At 36.1% G+C, this 26663-nt stretch overlaps 1 protein-coding gene and 1 non-coding gene across 2 annotated transcripts in view; one reads left to right on the plus strand and one right to left on the minus strand.

Annotated features, from left to right (window-relative positions):
* Positions 1-633: 633 nt before the first annotated feature.
* pcx (pecanex) overlaps positions 634-26663 on the plus strand; it is a 31121-nt gene continuing 5091 nt past the window's right edge. Inside the window, exons 1-21 of the mRNA XM_068776183.1 lie at positions 634-1045; positions 3628-3794; positions 4322-4437; positions 4521-9022; positions 9515-9679; positions 10971-11115; positions 11727-11893; positions 13016-13172; positions 14117-14242; positions 14602-14718; positions 15445-15597; positions 16291-16484; positions 17118-17287; positions 18831-19004; positions 19971-20118; positions 20982-21133; positions 22729-22912; positions 23658-23827; positions 24643-24773; positions 25757-25867; positions 26535-26623. Coding sequence (XP_068632284.1) covers positions 893-1045; positions 3628-3794; positions 4322-4437; positions 4521-9022; positions 9515-9679; positions 10971-11115; positions 11727-11893; positions 13016-13172; positions 14117-14242; positions 14602-14718; positions 15445-15597; positions 16291-16484; positions 17118-17287; positions 18831-19004; positions 19971-20118; positions 20982-21133; positions 22729-22912; positions 23658-23827; positions 24643-24773; positions 25757-25867; positions 26535-26623 — 7491 coding nt within the window. The 5' untranslated portion in view covers positions 634-892. The remainder of the gene's footprint in view (positions 1046-3627; positions 3795-4321; positions 4438-4520; positions 9023-9514; positions 9680-10970; positions 11116-11726; positions 11894-13015; positions 13173-14116; positions 14243-14601; positions 14719-15444; positions 15598-16290; positions 16485-17117; positions 17288-18830; positions 19005-19970; positions 20119-20981; positions 21134-22728; positions 22913-23657; positions 23828-24642; positions 24774-25756; positions 25868-26534; positions 26624-26663) is intronic.
* On the minus strand, positions 17479-17562 carry TRNAL-CAG (transfer RNA leucine (anticodon CAG)). Its single transcript has one exon. It is a non-coding gene; the product is annotated as a tRNA-Leu (tRNA).

A 26663-nucleotide genomic window follows, 5' to 3' on the forward strand; every position in this document is an offset into this window, starting at 1 on the left:
AATGACAAATAAAAAAATACAACACTATTTACCTAAATCTGTCAAATTCTTGTCGAATTAATAAGTTGTTTTTCACAACCAACGTGTTTAGATAAAACAAGTCGTATAAATTTAGTTTGTTTAAGGAGAATTTCTGTTATTTTTTCATAATCAAATGTCAGTTATAGACATTAACTTTAATTTTCGCAAATTAAATTCAGTAGAACGCTTTCCTAGAATGATCGGTTCGGGCCGCTATATACATATATCACTAGATTGGGGAACCACCGAGTTCTACTTTTTCCATAAAATTGGGAAATAAAGGGATTTTCCATAAAAAAACTGGAGACGCTTAAATCTAAATTAATTCGGAATTTTATACGAATGATTAAAAGTATATCTTTATCCAGTTCGCAGATTTAAATGCCTTCCGTCAAAAATAAATTCTTTTTATATCTAGCAGTAATAATTTGATTAAAAATGTGTTGGTTCAAAACCTGAAATCATGGCCAATGTTTTATGTGACAACATTGTGTTCTTGTATAAAAAATATGATAGACGTCAATTGTCAAAGAAACTTCAAGAGTTAAGTGTTGTTTCGTCGATTGGGTTTTCGTCATTTAGAAAATATTCCTCAAATTAACCGTTGATTAGTTTAAAGCAATATATTGAAATTTTTTAGTTGTTACACGTTATACGTTAACCCGTTTTTCTGTATCAAATTTTATAATTACTCATTAACCGATGTCAATAAAGACTGTTTTCGTACATGCATTTTCTTTCAAAATGGCAGGAAAGACGAGAAATTTGCATTTGGATATAAGCTGATGTGAAATGTGAATATAAATGTTTTATTAACTGTGTTGTGTGAGTGGTGAGTGTTTTAAATGCTGAAATGTGGACATAGCTTACGATGGGCTCGCAGACATTGGAAATTCTGCGTCAAGGTGTTTGGGCATCATTGACAGGTGGCTGGTTTTATGATCCCCACCAGAATCTGTTCTGCAACACTGTTCACTTATACATCTGGCTGTTCTTATTATGTCTGCCGTTTTCTGTTTATCTGGTAAGTCTAATTGTAACAAAAACAAATAGATCGTGGACGCTAGGTTACTAAATGATGTCATAACGTAATCAGGTCACGATTCTTAAGTTGTTATTGTTTCATTTTCCCTGCAAAACGTGACACTACCTGGTCATTGGCCTTTTTATAGCCTTAGACCTAAGAGGACAGGAGATATTTGTTATTTGTTGTGTCTAAGCAACATATATTAGCTTTGTTTACAAATCATATAAGATGAAGATAGTGTTTCTTTAGTGTGCTTTATGATTACTTACCATGTTTGCATGAAAATATTTGTAAAGTCCCCTTATGCCTCATGGATGTGAGTCATATTGTATGAATCAGTGTTTTTATTTGGACAAAATCATGATAGTGTTGCATATTTTTTTAAACTTTACAAGGTTATGTAAATGTATATAAAAAACTATGTATTTATTTATGGACAATGTGCAAAAAAATTATGAATAATTATATGATGTTTACTGTCTTAAGTGTTAATTTTTTACCTCATTTAGATACATTAAAAATCATATATAGTTATCACTAATGGCCAAATTAATTAATGTGAGTTGAGCTCATTAAAATAAATATTATCTAAGTTTTGCTAAAACTGAATTGATAAAATTATTTTTAAGTCGTTTATATTTTAATAACTATAACACCTTGCAAAGCAGAGTAGTCGAAAATAAAATATATTAAAAATAAATAAATAATAAATTTATCAATGAATGTTCTGTTAGAAGTTTTAATTTTGAATAAATGCATTTCATGTTATATTTATTTAATGGATTTCATTTCATTGATTTTGTTTCATTTAATGTATATGACAATTTTGTTGTCAAATCCCTTATTAAAATTAAATTAATTAGGACACAATTGGTTTTCTAGTTAACATATTATTATATGCATTCCAATTATCCATCCTTCCTATAATTTTTTACATGATTTTTAAATTACAGTCTTATAATTTTCCTATATGTGTATATATATTAACTTAATTTTCTGTAGTACTTAGTACTTTTTTATTTAACTTTACATTGATCTAATTTAACTGAAAACAAGTGGTTGTGTGTTTATTTGATGTCTTAAGTGATGCCATTTGGATCTTTTTTAATAATCACAATTAAGTACATTCACACTATATTCACTAACATTACAATTATTTTTAGTAATTCAATTTTGTTCAGTAGTAATTCTTTTTATTTTAGATTATTGTTATAAAAACTAAAAGAAGGATCTTTCTAAAATCTCCATGATATTAGACATAACATGTCCACTGCTGGATATAGTCTTGCCCATAGATTTACAATTGGACCAGCATCTTCTAAGAAACTTCCAGAATGCATGAATATGGAGCATTGTTTCTTCATGAAAGGCAACCATATGTAATCTTCCGGAACTGAATGTTAAAACCAAAAATGCCTCTGTTACTGAATTTGAAATAGTTTTGCGTTAAATAGAAAATATTTAGTGTAGTGTTAATATAATAACTATTAAATTTTGTGATTTTATGTTATTTTGGTCCCACCATAAATATGGTTTTTTATCAAATAATGTTTAATCCAATTAATCTCAGTGTACTTTATATTGCAGTAATTTATATGTTTCAACAAACTGTTCTTGTCATCTGATCTTTGTCAATTATATATTATTCTTACAATTTTCTTTTTGTATCTCACTTAATATAGTGTTTCCATAATGCTATATTACAATGGAGCCAATGAGCAACATGTCACACATTGCAGCATTTTTTGGATTTATTTGTTGAATCATTTCACCATCTAGAACATCATACTTATGTGAACATTTTATTCCAACATAAAATTGTTTAAACGAAAACTTTGTTCAATATTAACTAATCAAAATATTGAAAAAAAATTACCGAGAAGTGCTTTCACCAATTATTCATAAAAGTTTAAAGAATTAATAAAAATAAATGTGTTTAATTTTTAATATTTAGATCCAATAAACATATTTTATACTTTTGTTTATTTTTTTAATATCATAATTTCTCTTGGAAGGCAAATTTTTAAAACTCTTGCATGCATAATAATTAAATTTAAATATATACTTAATTGAGATTCCTAAAAATTTTTAAATTTGTATAGATTCCTCTGTCTATTAAGGGACTTGGCTTCCGATATAATATACACAGTTTTCTTCCTGTGTCTGAATTTTCTTCCAGTAATTATTTTTGATTATGCATTTTAACTACTATTGTATTGCCATTTACAAATGTAAATATATGAGCATTAAATAAATGAGAAACCGTCAAAAGTAAATTTATAAGGACCTTAGAAATTTAAATTTAAAATAGAAGAGAATAGAAGAATTTCATATATTTTTAATTTTTGATATGGTATTTTAAGAATTTATTTAAAATACAAAAGAGAAGAATTCATTTATAATAGATAATTTTAGAAGAATGTAGATCATTGACAAGAACATGCATTTATTAGTGTATAGTCCTTTAGTTGATACTTGAAGGCAAAATCCAGACACTAAGAATTTACGATTGTATATAGAAAGCATCTTACAAAGGGTGACATAGTTCTTAATAATAGAACATGATAATTTGTTCACAGTACTTCCCTCCAGCGAGTGTTGGATGGATTATATACTGTGCTCTGGTCGCCCTACTGTTCACTTGCCTGAAGCTATTAAATCACAGTTTACATCACATGTATGACACATGTGAGTGCATTATGGTCCAGCCCTCAGGGGACCCGGCCAATCCTTATAGTGGAACTGCGTGAGTACCTTTTCATACGTGTTTTATGAAGTTTAATTGTTTTTTTACACCTCCTTTTATTCTAGTGTACCTTGTGCATTATGTTGGATATTTTATATGCTAGTAACTAAGATAAACCAAGAATAAAAATAATAATTACAACACCTCATATATGAAACTCAAGATTCAACAATAAAGAGTGAATTTTACATATTCAGCATGGATGTTGGTTATAAGTGTAAAAACAAAAAGTTTTAAAATTTTTACACCACTTTGCAATAACCCTGTTTAAAGTGATCACTTTGAAATAAGTTACATTAGCAATCTGAATTTTGAAAATGATACCATATTATCATTACATTTTATATTATTTGAATTGGATATACCAAGATTTATTGTTAATATATATCTAAAATCTATAGGCAGTAATCCTGTATAATATAATAAATTTAATACGGCATATATTAGCAATCAGTGATCACTGCAATAGCCAAAATGTTAGATATTAGTGCAACTAGAGATTGAATATAAATATTTTTTCTTTTCAGACAAGAAGAAGGAATGGAAATGATGAGATTGGGAGTAGCATTAAACGGTACATTAGAGAACGACAATGAGTCCGTCACATCGTTGGAATACCATAAGCCTAATAACAGCACAATAGGTGATTAAAATTTACTGTTAACCAAATACATGAAAATTTGTAATTTATAGGAAAAGAACTAAAACAGGAATTTTTATTCACAGACCTCAAAGTTGACGTTCACCGCAAAAACAGTTCAGAATCGAGCATGGAAGATAGTGCCACATCGTCCAAACCACCAGAAGCAGTTGCAACAACAAAATCAGATCTCTGTGTGACTCAAACATCAGAAACACCAGGACCATCTAAAACCCGTCCAACAACCAGACTCCGCGCGCGATGTGGACATAAAAGAGATCATAGAACTAAAACGAGAAGAACGCACGCAAATAGAATAGATGAGCTTATCGTTGAACAAGTATCGAGAAATCAGATGTTTGTAAATAACCTACCTGTTCATGTGATGGCTGAAGATGGTCCGTTCGCTAAAGTCAGTCGAAGGTACCACGAATGTCCCCATCGCCGCGGTTCAAGCAACAGAGATTTTTTTAAAGAGTGGTTATACTTAGACGCAAGGGATGCTAATGGCGATACTTACAATCCAACTGTACTACGTCAATTAAGTTCAGACTCCAGAGACAATTCCGAACCAAGTGTAGGACCACCTTCGCCAAAGAAAAGGACAGGATATAGACGGAGATATAATAATTATCCTGATGAAAGTTGTAGCAAGTCAGCTATGGCGTTGGCAACCCAACCATGTAATATGAGGAGAAATTCAAACTCCACCATGTCCACTATACAGTTGCCTCTTCTGAACTCAACAGCACAATTGGTTTCTCATATGAGAAGGCATTCAAATAACGCCGATACTGGTTTTTTTGCGAGTGTTGAACTCGGCGAGTACATGATGGTAAAAGCTGAACCACCCGTGTGCGACGCTGAGAAATCCAAAGGCAAAAGTCCAGGAGTCAGACGAATTAAGAGTGCTGCTTTAGAGATAGGATGTCCACCTCCCAGTGTTTCTAACTTATCCCCTCATCCTAATAGTGCGGAAACTATAGGCGGTCAAGTTCTAAAAAATCCAAAAAATGCTGTGATTCCCCCACCTAGTAAATGTTTAACAAGAGGACCTCACCTGAATCTTTACCCTAAAAATGAATCGGGCGAAGGTTGTAGTTACCCTTACCTCACGTACGGTTCGGAAATTGTTTATCCAATAGCAGAAATTTCTGATGAAATGCAAACGTCGCAAAAGGAGACTGATTTAGATTCCAGTGGTGATAGCTACAGTGATTATGAAGACGAGAAACAATTTCGTGGTTTCGATTGGGATGCGGAGCAGTCGCCTGTGGTTCGTTCTAGTGATTCAGATTACGAGAACAACGGGTCCAGGTCACCTCTGTTAGATAGAGCCACCGACGTGCGGATAGTACGGTCGAAGCACCACGGTGACTGCAAGAAGCACTGTTGCGAACGACATTCCAATAGTAAATACTCATCAGAATGTTCAAACGATAAAATGAAACACTTAAGACTGAAAAAGCTTTCTAAAAACGAACATTATGAAAACAAGCGTCTAGAACGGCAAGCCTGCGAATGTAAATATAACGCAAATGGTGATTACTTTGATAAAGCAAGCGCTAGTTCGAAGGATTTGCTAATAGAGAAATCCAGTTTAGAATCAAACGACAACCCCGATCAAGAGAAAAAATCCGACGATAAGAAGATCGGAGAGAAGAAACTCTGGGACCACGATATTTCTAATTCTAGCAGTAGTAGTGAAAACAATTTAGACAAATTGAGACAAGATAATAAGTATGATAAGAACGCAGCGCCGGAAACGGAAGAATCGCAGTTAACTTGCGACAGTAAAAGTGCAGACGAAAGAAGCGTTTACAGCTTAGATTGGCTTTTCGAAGAAACGCCTAAAACGCAAATGGTCACATGTAAAGAAGACTCAGCGTGTGCCGTCCAAGAGGAAATTCTTTGTCAAAAAGTTACCGGTGCTTTAGGCGAATCGTCTTCTAATGTTCCAAAAAACTTAGGAGCAATACCGAAGCAAATAAAGAACTTGGCTCGATCAAGAGCATCGTCACAAAAGGAAAACAAAAAAAGGGAGTCCCGGAAAGACAAAGAAGAAAATCAAAACGAAGATCGTATACTACTAGACGCAGTAGAAGCACAAGCGGCGTTAGTTCAGGGTCTAGAATGTTTATTCGCCGCTACAAACGCAAATACCGTTGTGATGCCTGCACCAAATAGAGACGAGCGATCTCGTAGTCACCGTCAAAGTATAAGAGGTGAAAGAGAAAATTCCAACAAAACTAGGAAACGATCTATAGAGGAAGTCGCACAAACATCGACAAATACATTGCTTCCAACATCGATGCCTTTACTGGCTGCATTCCTTAATTCGAGAGTAGACTTTATACCGTGCTGTACGAATGAAACCGCTCCACCGGAGCTCGTTCAGTACGCAGAAGAAGGTCAAAGACTTAGACCATTAATGGATAGGAATCATAGGAATCGAGTGCGCAAGATTAAACGTTCTACTCGGCAACGTAACAATCCGTCATTGCAAAACAACATTGAGAATAAGGACAAAGCGCCCGCTTCAGAAAATCCTAATAATTCAAACAATGTTCATTTTGCAACTTCATTCGACGACACTAGTGACGGCGCGATCCACAGGTTTATGGACGAATACGGAAACTGGATGTCGTACACGTTTGACAAGAACAGTTCGGGTAGAGCGCAAGCCCAACCTATCACAGGACCTGACAAGGAAGACAACGTGAAAACTAACAAAGTTAAATCGACTGAAATTCCAGATAACAATCAAGAAACAGCCGGCGAGGGGAGTTGTGGATCACTCGAATCGGAGGCTGGGAATAGTGAGAGTGTAAGTAAAACAAAAAGGGGCGACAGTATAGATTATTCAAACCAAGGCAGCAATAATCCCCTACTAGCTAGTAATAATAATGTTTCCACAGTAGTTCCTATAAATACAATGAACAATAACAAAAGATTCTGTGTGTTTGACGGAGGCACTGGTAACGATCAACCTCGTTCGCCAGTAGCGTATGTGACGGATAGTTTATTAGAGCAAATTGAAGCTGAACGTCAGTCTCGGATGGGGCTGCCCAGCATGCACATCAACTTCTTGATGAGCCAGCAGAGAGCTCAGCATCAAGCACAGCAGCAGACCGAAAACAACTCAGTCAACGCATCCAGTCTGATGCCTTCAATAGGAGAAGAAGCCGCAGAGTTAAACATTAGAAATAAGGTATCCAAACTTATGGAAGATTTAGAGAAAGCCAATCAGCCGAAACCAAAGAGCTATTACAAATTCAAACTATCGAGGTTCCTAGAAGTGAAAGTGACGATGGATAGATTAAAACTGATGGCGTTGTTCGACAGAAACTTGACGTTCAGAGAGACTTTCGTGTCGATAATTTTGGCGATCGCAGTTGCGGTACTCGGTTCTATGGTATTGAACCTCGGATTCTACAAAGACATTTACGCCTTCTGGTTCTGTTTCATCATGGCGGGCAGTCAGTACTCCTTGCTGAAGAGCGTACAGCCCGACTCGGCGTCGCCGGTGCACGGCTTTAACAAGATGGTCGTGTTCTCTCGGCCTGTATACTTTTGTTTATGTACAGCGATCTTGTACGTAGTGCATAACCAACTCGAACAGACATCGGTTGGCGGAGAAACTTCGAGAAGTAGACGTAGTATGGATGAAGTGAAGCCGCTCGCAGTGTACGGATTCGAGTTCAGCGAGCTAGATTTTTTATACGTCATTCAGGAGATTCTTTCAAAGTTCCTATTATTTTTTCCGATGGCTTTCAGTTTGGGCCTTTTTCCCCAAGTTAACACTTTCCTTATGTACTTACTGGAGCAAATTGATATGCATATCTTCGGGGGTAATGCGACAAGTAGTTTAAGCGCGGCGGTTTACTGCGTAGTTCGATCCCTAGCCGCTGTTGGAATGTTATATGGTTTTGCGTACAGTGGTTTAGTCGAAGGCAAAAAATCGCAGCACCAAAAGCACAATATACTCTTTTCTATATTCTGCGGACTTCTAGTCCCCATAGCTTATCATTTGAGTAGAAGCGCAAGCGATTACAGTCTCATATGGAACCTAATTAAAAAGCATCTCCTTCCGCCTGAGTTGTACGCGATGCAGAACCCAGAGTTCGCGCCCGAATCGGAGAAAAATGAACCGAACCCACTGAGCGAAGATAAAAAGAACAACTCCGAGAGTAACATCTCCAAACAGAACTCGATAGGTAGTTCCGCTTCGAAGATTAACTTCAGCTCGGAGACGAATATTGCGAAGTCACAGAAGCGATCGCAAACGTCCAGTGTCAGTTCATTGAAGATGGATCCTAAAGGTGATACAATGAATTCAACTAACTCTCTTAAAGGAGATGCTACAACAGAAACAGAAGAAAAAAGAGACACGAGTGCCACTAACGCCAACAAACAAGAGGCTGATAAGACGGAAGAAGATATGGAAGATCCGCTGCCGAAGAAACTGCAGGCGACTGTGAATGCTAGACTGAAGAATGATGTCATAGTTTGCACATTCCTCGCATTATCCGTGTTTGGACTTCATTGCACCACTGTGTTTACAACACTACGACCGCAGCTCAACACGGTTAGTATGATGTCCATTAACGTACTTGTTAATAATGTCTTTTACAGTGCCCGGCGATAAATATTGCGCATCGACCTTTGGAAAGAGACAATCGGCTAATTTCGACTTCGTAAAGCACTATCTCTGTCCCACACTACCTATGTGACGCTTTGACAGTCGTTGTATTTCGTGCGACATGGAATATTTAATCAAGAAAAAATGTTTTCAAAGATCCCTGATACTAAAATGTAAAAATTTTCTTATCCAACAACTTGAAAATATTCAATTAACCTCACTTGTGACAGTGATCATAAAAACTGCTTGATTTGATTCTAATTTCTATCATTTAAGTGATCACGATTAAGTGTGATTTAAAATGGAAATTAAATCATAATAAAAGTCCTTTAACACGAAATTATTTATTTATCTATTAATGCTTATAGTTCATTATATATAAATCTATTAGCCTTTATGGACCTAATAAATAAAGATTTTGTCTTTGTACGTTTCCAGGTGTTGTGGATAATAGCGGGTTCTTTAGGCTGGGTGCTACATTACGTGACGCCACAGCTTCGGAAGCAGCAACCCTGGCTGTGTTTAGCTGGACCTGTACTGCGTCAGCACGAACACGCTCAATATGAAGTCACTGAACCCGCAAGACTTATGATATTTGAAAAGGTTATTCTTTATTTATTATTGTCATCATCATTTTAGTTATAGTATGACCATTGTCTAGACATAGATCACCCCGATATATTTATGGTACTGGTTGGAAGGGGCTTATATCCACCGTCTTCTGATGAACTTAAGAAGGACTTTAAATGCTGCGGAAGCCAGTCTGTGATCTCCATTCCTGAAACTTATTCTTAATTATTACCTATCTCTTCCATAATACAAACTGCAGTGATGCAACCAGCCACATGATTTCTATAGGTGGAAGTAGATGTAATAAGAGATATTGATGTAGAATTCTCTCCGACCTCATAAGAGCCTGTTTTTATATATACACCAATACCACGCATTCCGTCGTTTCGTTTTGCGTTTTTTCGAAGTTACGTCGCTGCTTAATTAGTACTAATTTTCACTGTGCGTCGTTAGATTTTTGAGGTTGCGTTATTTTAGGTTCGAGTCTTTAATTTTTTTTAATTATCTTTTTTTTTTCAAAAGGCGGCAATACTTTTGTTTCTAATTGCGCCATGCCATCAAAACTCGGGGTTCTCTTTCTAACTAAAAAACGACGCAATTTTAATAGTTTTATTTTCACTTTGGTTTGCTTATTTTGGAGTTCAGTTTTAATTACGTAGTGTTTTGTGCTTTTTTAAAAAGAGAATAATAAATTTATATAAATTTTGACGTGTTGTTTCTGGTTACAAAAAAAGTATATTTTTTTCCAATTTATTTATTGGTAGGGTTATATTATTTTTGTTTTTTAAATGTTTATTTTGTTCAATTTTCTTTTTAAAAAATAGTATTTTCGTGACTCTGGCACCTATCTTCGATCTTTACATGGTTTACTATAGAAAATCTTAATTCACTTTGCGGTTCAATTTGCGTCGTGTTTGTTTTAGAACGTAACCACGACGCAAAGTGAGGTATTGGTGTACTACAAAAGAGTAGTTGAAATTGCTTCAGCCTGTCACATTTCAATAGAAAAAATAAATTAATTAATTGTATTACAGAATGATCACTTTATATAGGCTGATGGGTGCTTTAAGCTTTAAGGATTTTAACTGACAAATGAACCATATATTTTAGGTTTTAAAGTTTTGGTAACTATAATCAATCATTCTGTATATATGTTATTTCATTTCTATGGATTCATCAAGATATTTCTGGAACCATGAGACTTAGTGAAATTAGGTAGTCCGCTACAAACGTTTTATGAAATTCCTATGATGGTTAAGGGGCCTTCGTAAGTTCCCAAAGCTGGGGGACAACTGGTGGATAATATCACTGTCTTGTGTTCCAGATCTTCGTGTACCTGTGCTTCTTGGAGCGTAACGTGTTGTACCCGGCAGTGGTGGTGGCCGCTACCACTCAAGACGCGCCTGCCATCGCCCACAAGTACGGCGACACCGTCGGAGCCCTCATCATTTGTGTGTGTGCATTGAAATGTAAGTACACACTTCTACATTAAACTTATTCACCGGACAGTTGACATACCTCTCTATCAAACTATCTGTTATCTTCATGGCTCCCAGATTTTGGAGATCTCTTGTTTACTGTTTCCACATGTAGGGGACATATGGTATAGGGACTTTATTTACATGGATAAATGATATTTTTCAGTTTTGATTTTAATTAAATTTTCTTCTTTCAAATTTTCTTCTTCAGATTTTTAGTTCATCACCATTCATTCTTCATAATATCTGTCACTCTTTACACTCTTTGCATTTGGTTAAGATTACCTCTTACATCCCGCTCCTGTATTCCCGAGATATCACATATTTGTTTAAACTATCACAATTCTTTGCTATCATAGACTTAGTTATTGTTTTACTAGTGGTGTCCATATCTCGTCTTTATTTTGTTCTTTTTTTTGTAAACATCTATATTTAAACAGCGATCTATTAAACACACTTTTGTAAGCTAAGAAGCTACAAATGTCCTTTCTTTAAACTTGAGGTATTTGCGGACAGTTCTCAGATAAGGTCACAGTTCATTCTTCTCTCTGATATTCTTCTTTTGGTGCACGGAGTTATAAAGTATGTATATCTGTTTTCAGGTCTAAGGAACGCATATTCAGAACCGGAGAGTCAGTACTTGATCCTGGTGTTCGCTGTGCTCATATTCCAACTGGACCTTAGCAGTCAGAAGATGTCGGAGACATTTCTCGTCGACTATTTTCTAATGGCTATAATTTTCAACAAGGTCTACGAGTTCTTGCTCAAGGTATGTGTATATGAAAAACTTATTATCTTAAACTGTCGGTCTCCATTGTTGATGATATAATACTAAAAAATATAGTCACGTTCGGCTCCCCCCCTATAAAGAAGAGTAGTGTAAGAAACAGGATGTTATATGCGATGACCAGAGTAATTAGTGGCTGAAGTGGTATAGAATAGCGCATAGAACATATAAACTCTGTGTTGTCAGGCTTAGATAGGACACTACAAACCGGCTAGAACACCTAACCACAAGATGGACTGATAGTGGGGGAGGCCTATGTCCAGCTATGGACGTCATATGGCTTAACACTGTTTATCATCTACCACCGGACCAAAACAAACGATCACGTGAATTTATTTATTAAATAGTTAGTTAGTTTACAAAAAAAGGGTGAAAAATGTCTCGTTTAAAAACATTTCTATGAGAATATGAACGCGTTCAAAGTAAGTCTTGTACTCAATGTGGAAAGGAATATATTGTGCATGGTGTCCAGGTTCATACTAATTGTTTATTAGGAAAGTCATCTTTAACTGAATTACACTGTGATTAAAAAGGCAGGTAATTTTTTTTCCTTGGTTGGTAGCACTGTCTATAATATTTGCAAAGAGTATGTTTTTCGACAGGTTTAATTATCTCGGAGTAAACCGTGTTTTGTCAAATGTTTCAATTTGGTGAAACGCGTCAAATCTCGATTGAAAAAAAATTTCCGGATTTGGCTCCGTGCGTCATGTTTATTTACCAAATTTAAAGAGCCAATACGAAGATGCTGATGACTCAATTAAGGAGATAAAAGAATTGAATAAGGTCTTGAAGGCCATACCAGAAAAAACTATTCAGACTGATTTGTAAGAGTAAATAAAAAAATTCCATTTTATAAACTAATTCACTTTACTTTTTGATCCTAAAAGGCACTTTTCTACGAATTTCTAAAAATAAATTCAGTAAACACAAAGTTAATAGTGTGACAGTTAACTACTATTCCCATACCGCAGTTCTCTTCCAACTGGTCCTGTTGGGATTCTATGGAAAAAGCTTACAGTTGAAATGATAATGATTTAATTGTATTTGTATTGTATACCGGAAAATAATGTTTTGTAATGATAATGGATAATAAATTGTTTGTAGGTGCAGTTTGTGGTGACGTACATAGCGCCGTGGCAGATAACGTGGGGCAGCGCATTCCACGCGTTCGCGCAGCCGTTCTCCGTACCGCACTCCGCCATGTTGTTCCTGCAGGCTGCAGTTTCTGCGCTGCTTTCCTCGCCGCTCACACCAGCTTTAGGTGATTTTACAAGTCTATCTTTCTCTCTCTCTTTCTATCTGTCTCTCTATGTCTCTCTCTAACTATATATCTTTCTCTTTCTCTCTCTAGCTATCTATATCTCTATGTCTCGCTGTCTATGTCTCTCTCCATCTATCTCTTTCTCTCTTACTATCTACCTATCTCTCCATGTCTCTCTCTTTTTTATATATCTCTGTCTCTCTCTATCTATCTTACTTTATCTATCTATCTATCTTTTGATGGCCAGCTCGAGCTTTCATTGATTTAATTTAATTTGTAAATGTGTAAATTCTAAAACCTGTGCCCCTACTTTTTTTTAAATCTATTTAGAATTATTAAAAGTGATTATTTGTTTAATTTATGACGGAAGAGATGATAAGGAATGAGCGATGCTCGTTAAACATTTTTCGTCTGCCGAACATTTCTAAAATTGAATTTATTTTATCGGCTTTTTCTCATCCATAAAATAGCGGTATATGCTAAACTGAAATTATTAATTAATAATAACCACCGATAAAAACAGAGTGATACACGATAGCTTACTTACGCTTGCTTCGAAAAAACGTTGCCATATTTCTCATTAAATTTTTAAGGATATTTGTTTTTACGTTCTTATTTTGTTTATTTTTATTTTGTATTAATATTGTTTAAAAGGTTGCTCATCCCTATTACAGATGATTTGTCAAAGAAGTGATTATCAATTTTTTATTAGGATTTTTATTACACAGACATTAGGCTGCCTATGTTCATCACTTATGTTTATTTTCCGGAAAAAAATTATTGTTGTCTTGTGTGTTTTTAATGACGCCTTACCTGTGTCCTATGTCCAGTTAAAAAAAAAACTGATTATTTATTTTAAATTAACAATTATTTTTTAGGTTTAATACAAAATTATTATCTGTTTGTCGATTAAAATAGTTAATGGCTATTTGTATGTACCTCAGGTAGCGCCATATTCATGACGTCATACGTGCGACCCGTTAAGTTTTGGGAAAGGGACTACAACACTAAAAGAGTCGATCAGAGTAACACCAGACTGTCTTCGCAGCTGGAGAGGAACTTGGGCGCAGGTGAGCTGGATTTTTCTAATTTCATCAACATCATTGTCATGTAAGCTGATGAACGGGCACTGAAAGGACTCCCTCAAAGATCCCCCCCCCCCTCCATCACTATCGCCGGTATGACTGATCATGCACTGCCCACATATAAATGCAAAAAATGGTGACAATTTTTGGAGGTCACCTGTTCTTTGCAGCAGACATCTATTGGCTGAAAAGGAGAACAAAGGCGAAAGAAGATAATAAAAATATGATTTAATTTAATTTTAAAGACCATTTTTTGGTTAAAGAAATCGATTTATAAAGTTAAAGATTACATATTAATGTTATTGATTTGTTCTTGTTGATGTATAACAAATATTTGATTTCAGATGACAATAATCTTAATTCTATCTTCTATGAGCATCTAACACGTTCGCTGCAGCACTATTTATGCGGAGACCTCATGTTGGGACGCTGGGGTCAGGTGCAACAAGGAGATTGTTTTGGTAAGGATAAAAATTGTATTTATATTGCAATATTTTACCTAACATATCGTTGACCGGCAATTTTACGGAAAATCTATCTAGTGTCACTAGCCGGGTACAGTTTTTGCATAAGTTTTATGTAACTCATTTATTTGACAATGGTACAAATTGGTCGACGCATCATAATCGTAAAAACACCACCATCCAAAAATAAAGCCGTTTTAATACCCGGCGATAAATATTGCACATCGAACTTTGGGAAGAGACAATCGGCTAATTTCGGCTTCGTACTGTATTCAATCGATTTGGTTCTTGATTCTCTTCTGTCTTGTTCCTACTCTACTTTGATATTTGCTTCTCTTGCTTCCCTTTAGCTTCTTTATTTTGCGGCAATATCTATACATTTTGAGTAGTACAACTAGTGGGTGTGTGAACCTGCACAGATCTGCGTGTGGTAGATACTGTGCGAGTTTGGGTAGTACAACTTGTGGGTCAGTTAACCCGCACAGGTCTACGCGTAGGTACTGTGCGAGCGAGACAGCACTACTGATTAATGTTTGACGTACTATTGGTTGATTGGGCGATGCCCATAAGCTCATAACTTTAAGTTAAAGAATGTCATTATAGAGGAGGTCAATTCGAATATATTTAATATCAAAATGGGCCCTTCTAGCATATATATTACGTAAATAAGTGACCATTATATATCCTAAGTAGATATATGTGTAAATAAATTGTTGTTTACAGTGCTTGCATCGGACTATCTAAATTGTCTAGTCCATATCGTGGAGATGGGCAACGGTTTAGTGTCTTTCCAATTGAGAGGGCTCGAGTTCCGAGGAACCTACTGCCAGCAGAGAGAAGTGGAGGCTATATCGGAGGGCCCTGAGGAAAGCAGCGGTAAGTGAAACTAACATTAAATGAAGATACTTAATGAGATGTGAATATTAAATTAACCATGTTACATATAAATAACCTACATCGCCCATAGACGCACACTGCAATGCACAGGTCTCCCTCAAAGATCTTTGAGGGGATATACCACAAACGGTTTGTCGGCTGGTTGGCGATTTCAGGAGGTATAATGGTACACAGAGGACGCTGCTGTCCATCCTCTGGAAACTGTTTATGGGCAATGGAAATCTTAGATAGTTAATGCACAAAGTATGAATATAAGATGTATCTCGGGAACCGCGTCTCAGTACTCTACCACCCGTCTCGCCGCGCGCATACCTACGGCGCGGTACAGCGGTTTTGGTAGCACTATACTGAAAATATTTGTACCACATGTGCAGACGAATACAAAATGTTCATTATTAAGTTATTTATTTACATATAGGTTACATCACAACAGAACATCACCAAGTATTTTATAAATTTAGTATTTTGTTTACAATAAATAAATGATGAATCTACGAAGCATCAAACATGTATATGCTAGATGAGAAACAATATTGTACTGTTTTATAAATAAAAATTTATACAGTAAGTCAATTTATGCTTAAATGTTGCCAGGATTGGAGGTTGTTTTATTATATACGGTGTATAAGTCTGCTATATACGTAAATATAGTTTGGTGTTTGTGTTTGACAGAGGGCGTGTGTGCGCGCTGGTGGTGCGGTGGGCGAGTGCTCGCCCCAGGCTCGTGCTGGGCGCTCCGCTGGCTGGCTTGGCAGCTGGCGGCTGCCCGCTATGTCCTGGAGGGATACTCCGTCAGCGACAACAGCGCTGTCTCCATGCTTCAGGCCTTCGACTTCCGGAAGGTTCTGCTTACTTACTATGTGAAGGTCAGTCATCTTTATATATCTGGTCTACCTAAAAGCTCTCGGATTTTAAATCTTGTACGGCTATTTCCTAACACCCTTTGTATTGTATTTTCTATTGTAATGCAATAGGGCAATTACTCTTGCAGTACAAAGTCTGTAGGCACAGATAGTAAACGATATTTATTTTTAATATATAGTAATCGGAATTTTGAAAACGCATTTTTAATATATTATTATTACATAATTTGTTATTTCGGAAACCGTTTATTTTTGGATAAGATGTACTCTACATTGATTGAACTAATTTATTATAAATAGTAAATATATTTTAGTTTTAATATTTGAATAATGTAATAGATGTAGCATGTAGGTTTAGCTTTCCTACAGAAACCAAAAAGCATGCAAGCAAGATTTTACATCTTGCAAGTAAAATTTTTTTAATTAATTTTTAATCACCTCTAAGAGTCTTATTCCTTATTGCTGATAATATAACCTCTTAAAAAACTGAAGTTTGTATTGGGAGTTATAATAAAAAATGGTGTGTTAGATTTGTAGAGATTACATTGTTTAATTTTCATCCCTCTTCCTTTTGCTTCTGTAACAAAAACTTAAATTTAAAAATAAATAATATTGAAGAAATCCATGTGTTTTCAGAGCATAATCTATTACACCATCCAATCGAACAAGCTGGAGGAGTGGCTGGCTTCGCCCACGATAGCGGAAGCCTTGAAGCCGATGAGCGAACGATCATTTGTGGACCTTGACCCCATATTCAATGTCAACTTGGACGAGGACTATGACTTCAGAGCCTCCGGGATAACAAGGTAAACTTAAACATTTGATTTGAATATATAAGCTTTATTCGAAAATCTAAATTCATATTTACTATTAATAAAAAAATTAAAATTTAATTTTAAATAAGTTATTAACATTATTTCTGATATATATTTACTAAATTATATGTATAAAGATAAAAATTTAAGACGAAAATATCTATTTAAAAGCAAAAAGTAATTGTCAGAAGTGGGATTCGAACCCACGCCCACAGAAGTGGACTGCGACCTGAACGCAGCGCCTTAGACCGCTCGGCCATCCTGACTTGTGTTCTTTAGATGAAAATTGAAATTATATCACATAACTTGTATTTTATGTCATTCTAAAAATATCCTTTTTATGTAATATACATAGGGCTATTAACATTTATATCTGCATGTCTTGTCTCAATCTTTGTAAGAAATTTATTCATAAAACATTCATAGTGTGTATAATCTTAGTTTGGGTTCTTTTCGAAAAGGATGTTTTATAAATGCTTTTTTTTTTTGCTTTTTCTATATTGATGTTGATACTCTTAGCCCTAAGGCTTTTACAGCTTCATTTGAGCTTAGTTCATGCAGCGGAAGAGTCCTTGAACCGATTTTTTTGTTTTACAAAAAAAAATTAAAATTGTTAAGTAGTCGAATGTGGGAGCAAAGTTAAACAATTAAATTATGATTATCTTTTCAAAGCCCCATTTAACTATATGATTAGTATTAATCTCTTTTTTTAGATTGATTTCCGAAAAACAGTTTTATTTATAATTGCCACTGCTCATAAATAAGTTCTAAAGAGACAAAAGCATTCTCAGTGTACCGTAATACGACACTGTGATCACCAACCAGTCTGCCAAGTGTGGCGATTATGGTATATCCCCCATAGATATCTTTGGGAGACCTATTCGTGCAATGGGTGTTTTTAGTCTAAAATGACGAATTTCAAATTTTGTTATAATTATGACTTCTTTGAACAGCTGATGGTGAAGTCGAGGGTAAATATCCGAGATCATGTTCGCCATTGGTCTGATTAAATCAGCATGTCTTTTGACACCAATCTCACAACGCTTCACGATGCCAAATATAGGAACAGGGGACGTTGCTTCAATAGGTAAATATTACCCCATGTCCAGGGAGATCACGACCACCATTAATTATGACAACGATATGTTAAGGAGTTCCTCATTATCATGTTGGCCAATAGACGCCAATAGGCGTGCCTCTGAGATCGCCATGATGCTGCCTTCTGGCCGTGATCTTGATTATGTCATTGGTCAACTTGGTGGGGGGCGTACCCAGGCGGAGTATATTGGTCGGTACGAACAGCAGTTGGTTGCACGAGTTATGCCTCGTCGACTGTGTTTGTTATGGGCTCTCAGATCATGGAGCGTTTGGTACCCACGTAGCTTTAAATGAAACGATGTCATGTAGGGTGTTTAATGTAATTCTATTTTTTATCATATTGGAATATTCTCATATTTTGGTCATGGAGTACACAAGTGGTCACTGCAAAATGATCCCAAATGTGTAATTATATAAATAAATAAAAATGATACAGGAGCAGATTTTGTGCGGTGTACCAAGAGTGGGTGGTGCAGTGTGCGGCTCGTCGTGGCGCTGGGTGGAGGCGACGAGCTGGAGCCCGGGATTCCCCACTAGTGACGTTGTGCTTCGCCCTCAGCCTGCTAGGACGCCGGGCCTTGGCCGCTGCCCAGCACCTCTCTGCGTCCAGGTACCTCAACTTGACGATCAAAGGTTCTATGTATGCTTAGAGTATTTCTATAAACTACAGAGAATGACTGATTAAATTTATGATTAACTGCGATCTTAATTCCGAAGGCATTCTCTGCCCGTTAACAAAGAGCAATATCAAATTGAGAAAGAAAAATAATAAACTAGAGAAAAAAAACATCATTTGTAATAAAAAATATAAAAATAAATATATTAATAGCTACTACTTACTACATTAACATATTTGCCATATATATATCTACATGTATTATTTATATAAATATATAAAATCCAATTATCGTGATGATTCCATGAGCTTGTCCGGGAAAAGCCTTCGAACCTTCGCTTTGAATACGCAAGGATTTCTGATGATCCTAACATAAAGAGGAATTTTAGTGGAACTTCTAACCTAATGCCGTGTTAAGTGTTCCAAATATAATGATAAGAGAAGGGTTTCTCTGTAAATGTAGTGATGATGTTCCGGATGGGTTTTAGGAGCGGAGAAGCCTATACCAATCTATTTGTTTAAGTACCTAACTAAATGTAAAAACGATAAACTGCAAGAACTTTGAGAGCATCTTCATCACCATTATTTCAGATATACACCGTCCATAGCTAGATATATGCTACTCCCATTGATTTTTTTTTTAAAAGCGACCTGCATCCATCGCTTACCTGTATACATGTGTATATGGCTATGGGATGTATATATATATCTCTCTCTCTCTCTGTCTGTGCTCATAGTTATGTAAGTGTGCACTATATAATATATAGGAGTGAGTGTGTGCGTGAGCATGAGTGTGTCCGTGCGTGCTTATGTACATAGCTACGAGAGTATGCAATATGCCTGTCTCTCTCTCTCTCTCTCTCTCTCTCTCTCTCTCTCACTGTGTATGTGCGTATACATGGTGTGTGTGTACGTGTGGATATGGTAGTGTGCTTCATACGTGCGTTGTTCTGCTTGCAGCGTGGAGTTCTTCCTGTACGGGCTGCACTCGCTGTTCAAGGGCGACTTCCGCATCACGTGCGCGCGCGACGAGTGGGTGTTCACGGACATGTCGCTGCTGCAGGCCGTGCTGTCGCCCGCGGTGCGCATGGCCCTCAAACTGCACCAGGTACGAACACAAACACCTGCATTTTTTCAAAAACCAATATACTTACAATACACTCACTTCATGGTAAGTTGAATATCTTGATTACAAAGTTTAACTAAGAAAAAACTTGAAGGCATTATGATTCTAAAGATTATTTGGATTTCAAATATATTTTGATTAACTGTCGTTCCAAATCTATCCGCTTCCGAACAGACTGACCTCCACTTAGAGAAATAACCAACATTCATCTTAATATATAAGTATTTATTCCCAGCTTGATTATCATTTCATTATATGTCATTTTTATATTGTAGTAAGCTTTTTTTTTTCAAATTTTTCTTTCGGGATTTATTAATCCAGAAATAAAAATTTGTTTCTTAGTGATGTACTTGGTATTATTTAATTTAATTTTAGGCTTTCAAAAATAACAAATCTTTCAGAGTTGTCGATTAGACAGTTGGTATTTTATTTAAAAAAAGCAAAACCAAAAACGTCCACCAAGACAATGTTGCTATTATTACACAAATTGTTAGATATAATGAATTACATTGAAACAGGAGGTAATAGGCACACTTATCTATCATTATTACTAGAACTAAGATATATATGATTTATTGACATGGCGGGGATAGGCCAAGATATCTTTTTTATCTTGAAATAAACAAGGTAAAGTACAAGTAAGAATAAAACATTACACATATCGTTCTTACAAATATAAATATTCAAAAATTGATCCGTATTAAATTACCTTTCATATTATACAAAGATCATAATTTAAATGTATCCATTTCTGAGATATAACGAATATATAGTTTATTTTTGGATATTTAATATATTCTGTGAGTATTAATGACCAATATAAGTAAAATATTTGATAATTGCAGGATCACTTCATGTTCCCGGAGGAGTATTGCAGCGCCGCCGCCCTGTACGCTGCCATATCGTCGCACGCGCAGCGCCTCGTCATCTGTCACGAGGCGGCGCCCGCCTGGCGCTACAACGTGCTGCGGGGAGCCCCGCACCTGCTGGCTCTGCGGTACTATCTCCTACCTACTGTCAATGCGAAGTATTATACTGTTATTTATAACAGATATATTTTTGCCATCATTTTTTGACATAGGCCTCCAGGACCGGTTAAAAGACCTTGACTACGTCATTTCCCCATCATAGCGGCCTGCCAACTGCAGCCAATTTATCTTGCCAACCCGCTTGAATATATCGGCTTTCTTTAACTTTTTTTTTGTAATTGCTGTATTTCTAATTCGATCTCTTAGGGAAATCCCTGGCATATTCCTCCCCTTGACGACTGTGATCTGGCAAATGGAGTCCAGAGTGATAGATCACGTTTTAGTGTTATAACACACATTGGTTGTAGATAAATATAAATTACTGGCAACAGATCTATCGCTGCGGTAGTATCTCTACCTGAACCAAAACATCACGTGAAAATATATATGTGGAAGTATCAGAGATCTCTTTGGAGCCGTCCGGGCGTTCTAGATGGTCGGAACTCAAAAATGAAACCTTCTAATCTCCAATAAATTATTCGTAAATGTACGTCTTGCATAACTATTGTCTACTGCCATCCAATCTCATTGACGCCATAGAACTACAGTACCCGGCGATAAATATTGCACTTCGACTTTTGGAAAGAGACAATCGGCTATTTTCGCACGTCGGACAAAACGTCACATGTGTAGTGTGTCACATGGGACAATGATAATTCTTAACGAAGCCGAATTTAGCCGATTGTCTCCTTCAAAAGGTCGATGTGCAATATTTATCGTCAGGTACTGTACTCTATTCGGAGTTGCCCGCTAATAATTAATTATTTATTTAGATGAAATAATCTTAAAATTATTCCTCGTGACCTCTTATATGTTACTGATAACAGACCTCGTCATTAACATATGAGTATTAAAACTATTTGGCATTTAGTAATTTGGCCTTTAACTGGACTTCAGTTGTCAAAATACATGACAAATTTAGTTGATAACGTCTTTAGTGTAACAACGATCATTTGCAATAATAAAACAACTGTTTTTTTTTTTTAACGAAACCAATATTAGGTGCTGCTTACTATGCAGAATGGTGTCTTATCTTCTGTTGTATTTGTATTTGGGTCACAACAGTTTGGATATATATAAAAGGTGGCCATGCTCTTTGATAGTACGAGACATTATTCGAAATTTGAAATTTTTTGCGTGTCGCAATTGAAAACGCTTTTAAAACACACAAAAGGAGGTTTTTTTTTACAAAAATTATATTTATTAAAATTATTTGAACAAAAACTATTGAAGTTAGATATAATGGCACACGTGTATGACAGCACTACTAATAATTCTTTAGATGCCGGTTAGTTAATTATGATCGGTGTTTAGATTTCGCTAATTTCATGGTAGAATAATAATAATTATTATTAACACTAATAATTTGTTTCGATTTCCTCAGAGTTGACATAGGTTATATATATTTACATATTGAAATAATTCGACAATCTATCGTAGCCGAAAATGAACTTTCAAAGAGCCGCAGTTTGGCTATTCCTGCTATATAGCAATATAATAGAATATTAGATATAATAATATTATTCTCGTAAGGATATAATCAAGAATAATGTTAACTCCTCAGACACGTAATGGACGAAGGCAACGACGACTACAAGATTATAATGCTGAACAAACGCTACCTCGGCTTCCGCGTCATTAAGCTGAACCGAGAATGTGTACGGGGACTGTGGGCAGGTCAGCAACAGGAGCTGGTCTACCTGAGGAACAGGAACCCGGAGAGGGGGTCCATACAGAACGCCAAGCAGGTAACCCAAGATTATCAAAATTTCCAAAGATTCTGAATGGTTGAGGGAGATCGCAGTGTGACAAGAAGTTACAAGGGTTGGAGGTTTAAAAACGTGCAGCACTCGGCGATAAATATTACACATCGATCAATGGAAAGAGACAATCGGCTAATTTCCGCTTTGTAGAGCGTTATCTCTGTCGCACGAAATACAAAAACTGACAAAACGTCACATAGGTAGTGTGGGACAGATAGTGCTCTACGAATATGCAATATTTATCGCCGGGTACTGTAATGATCACCGTTAAGATTCTTCAATCACTATATACAAAAGGTGTTGGACTAATTTTGATATCATCACATACGGTATTAAAATTCAGAAATTGAATTTTTATCTATGCTGACTGTAGAATGGTTTTGTATCAGCTGTTACTTGATCATCTGTTAAACATTGATTTTTAAGGTTGATGCCACAAACATAAGCACATTACAAATGAAAATGTAAATTGCAATTTTTCCGTGAGAACTTTAAAGTATTAAAAAATTAAATCTATGATCTAATGGTCAAACTACACTAGCTACCGTGGGAAATGTTGGCGGCGGTCTAACGTAGGTAATTGGCCGATACTATTGCCCCCTATTCACCTCGCCGCGCACATACCTACCGCGCGGTACAGTGGTTTCGGTAGCACTTTATTTATTGCAATTAAAAAATCTAAAATTAATATATCAAATATAATTGAATATTTTTTGTTCTATTTTTAAAGGCACTCCGGAACATAATAAACTCGTCGTGCGACCAGCCCATCGGGTATCCGATCTACGTGTCGCCGCTGACCACGTCGTACGCGGACACGTCGCCGCAGTATTGCTCGCTGCTGGGCGGGCCCGTCACCGTCACCGCGCTGCGCCGGCGCCTCACGCAGCTATGGAGACGGTGACCACACGCTCTTTCGCTTAAATTTAATTCCTTGGCTAATATATATATATATACATACACATATATATATTTATGTATATCAATGCAACAAAAGGAATTGTAAAATAATAAACAGTGTTTAATTTAAAGACCTCCGGTGTGCAATTTTATTCAATTGATCAGTTAACAAAAATAATTTGTCATTAAAAAGTAGATAATGAATGAATTAATAGCAATTTATTAATGAGTACTTAGTTAATTAAATTTCTGTCCTGTTACCATGGGTCTAACTCGTGGCTTTCGTTTAAGGCATAAATTTATTACTACTGATATGACTCTTGGCTTTCATTTGTGGCACAATTTTATCACAACTTGTCCTGACTCGTGGCTATTGTTGATGCACAAATTTTTCGCAACGAATCTGACTCGTGGCTATTGTTAATGGCACAAATTTATCACCACGAGTCAAGCTCGTCATTACATTCGCTAACTATATTTGCACAGACCAGGGCTTCTTAAACTTTTTTTATTTATGGTTTCCAGTTTTCTCGGCGACCCCATATTAATATATGTATGTATGTGTGTGTGTGTGTCTATATATTACACTAGAAAAGCGTCAACACTACACTAGTTTTAGTTTGTGTCATTAAATCATTCCTGCCATTGTGTTATTGCAGGTGTGATGTTACAAAATTGTGTATTTAAATATTTCACATTAAAATCTTTTGCGACCCATAGTTTAAGAAGCCCTGATATAAACCATAATGTTATTATACGTTATAGTACTTTGATCAGGGATTTTTTAATTTGAATATTGTTGCTGTGTGTTCCAGTGTGCGGCGGCGCTGCGGGGAGGGCTGCTCCAGCGGTGGTGCCTGCGACGCGGCCAGTGCTGAGGCGGGCGCCGCTCGGCCCACGCCTGCGCCTCCCGCACCAGCGCTGCAGCTCTCGCGCACCTCGCTCGGTAACTATTGCTATTCCCCTCTCACTCTTTACCTTTTATTCTCTCTCTTTCTCTCAATATCTCTCCCAATTTCTCCATCCCTCCCACTCTTTGTGCCATCTACACTTTCTCTCTTCCTAATTACATCTTCCTTTCTTCTGCTCTCTCTTCTTAATTATATCACTCTTCCCCACTCTCCCTTTTTCTTCGTCTGTTTCTATTTATCTCTATTCGCTCTTTCCCGCTCTCTTTTTTCCTTTACATCTCTATTGCACCTTCCTCTCTTTCAGTTACTCTGTCTCTTTTTATTTGACTTTTTGAAAGTATAATAACTATCAATTTCCATTCCCGATATTTCACTTGATTAGCTTATTTATGTTAACTTATTAAACATCAACTTAACAATAATGCAACTATTTGGATTCTCACATTAATATCACCGGTAGCCAGCTTAGATCAGATTCACTGGACTGACTTGCCTCGTGACACTAGGATCTGAAAATTCTTCCTCTCTTTCTCCCACATTCTCTATAAATGCAACAATCGTGTCTGTTTGCTTGGGTTAGCTTCTTCAAAATCTTAAAACCTTTACTGAAGTTAATTATTAATATGAAGGAATTTATAATATTGTAATATTAACCATATCTTTCATATGCCCACGTTGATTTTTTCAAAACATTTGTTGAATTACGCGGAAGTGAGATAACAAAAGTTATTTTCTCTTTTTACACTAATACGTAAAAGGAATTTACTAAAACTGTTATATATAAACTCTTGTTCTAAAACATGTTTCCGATCTAAATTACGTATATCAATTTTTGAGGAAATAAAGAAAAACTTTTTTATACATCAGGATGTGTTTGGAACCCTACTTGAATCTCAATTTGATTGATGTTTCTTTCAAATTCGTCTATTTAGACATTTTTATCACTTATAACTTGATCACTAGAAATGATTCGAAGTTGTATAGTTTTAAAATGTATATTAATCATTTTTATTAACAGCTGGAACGCGTGGCAGCTTGGCCAGCGCTGGGAAGCCCACGTCATCGACTCTGGCATCATTGGCCGGCCTACTCAGAGAGCATTCGCACGAGAGGACACAAGAGGAAACCTGTGAGTTCCTAAGTTATCGAGCTAAGAAATTATGGAGAAGACTTCGGTGAGGTACTAGCAGAAAAATTAACAAAGCTGAAAACCATTTTAAGACAGTGGTTTGTGTGTCACTCGTATCGGATTTGGTTTTAGATAAAAAAGTTCTTTCCAGAATAAGTTAACTAAAACATCCGACTGCATATATTTGTATATATATATATATATATATATATATATATATAAATATAAATATAAATTAATGTTTGTCTGTATGTCCTTCATATAATTGTAAACTATTCATTTGATCACGGGACTATCTCTAGCAAAGTTGCTATGCATGAGCCCACGCAGGTTTCCAAGTGCGTTTAATGAATTTTCGATAGATGCCGCTACTGTCGTTGCTATTAATTTCATATATTGACGAATTCCACGCGGACGAAGTGGCGGGGTTCAGGCCCATCGGCTAAAGAATGATCCTTTTTAAAGTTCCAATGTGGATTAAATGAATATTATCTTTTAATTATAGTATGTTATGAACACTCATGTTGGAGTAAGTTTTTGTCTAGGCCAAAATTATATCACAGAATCTTATTCATAGACCATACTAGTATTAGATAGTAAAAAAGAGTGATGTGAAATAAAGAAGGCTCTATTAATATTATCACTTAAAAGACGGTGTAATTTCCAGCGTACGCCAGCCAGGACAGCGCGGAGGCGCGTCGAAGGAGTGAGGAGAGAGGAGGACGGAGGGAGAGGAACATGCGTGCTCGCAGTCAGGTACGTTAATTCTAATTTTAAATTACTATTCCTTTGACCG

The sequence above is a fragment of the Battus philenor genome, unplaced genomic scaffold (assembly GCF_028537555.1).
Source record: "Battus philenor isolate CCGP_79_NKW_IND1 unplaced genomic scaffold, ilBatPhil1.0.hap1 SCAF_11, whole genome shotgun sequence".
Classification (NCBI taxonomy): domain Eukaryota; kingdom Metazoa; phylum Arthropoda; class Insecta; order Lepidoptera; family Papilionidae; genus Battus; species Battus philenor.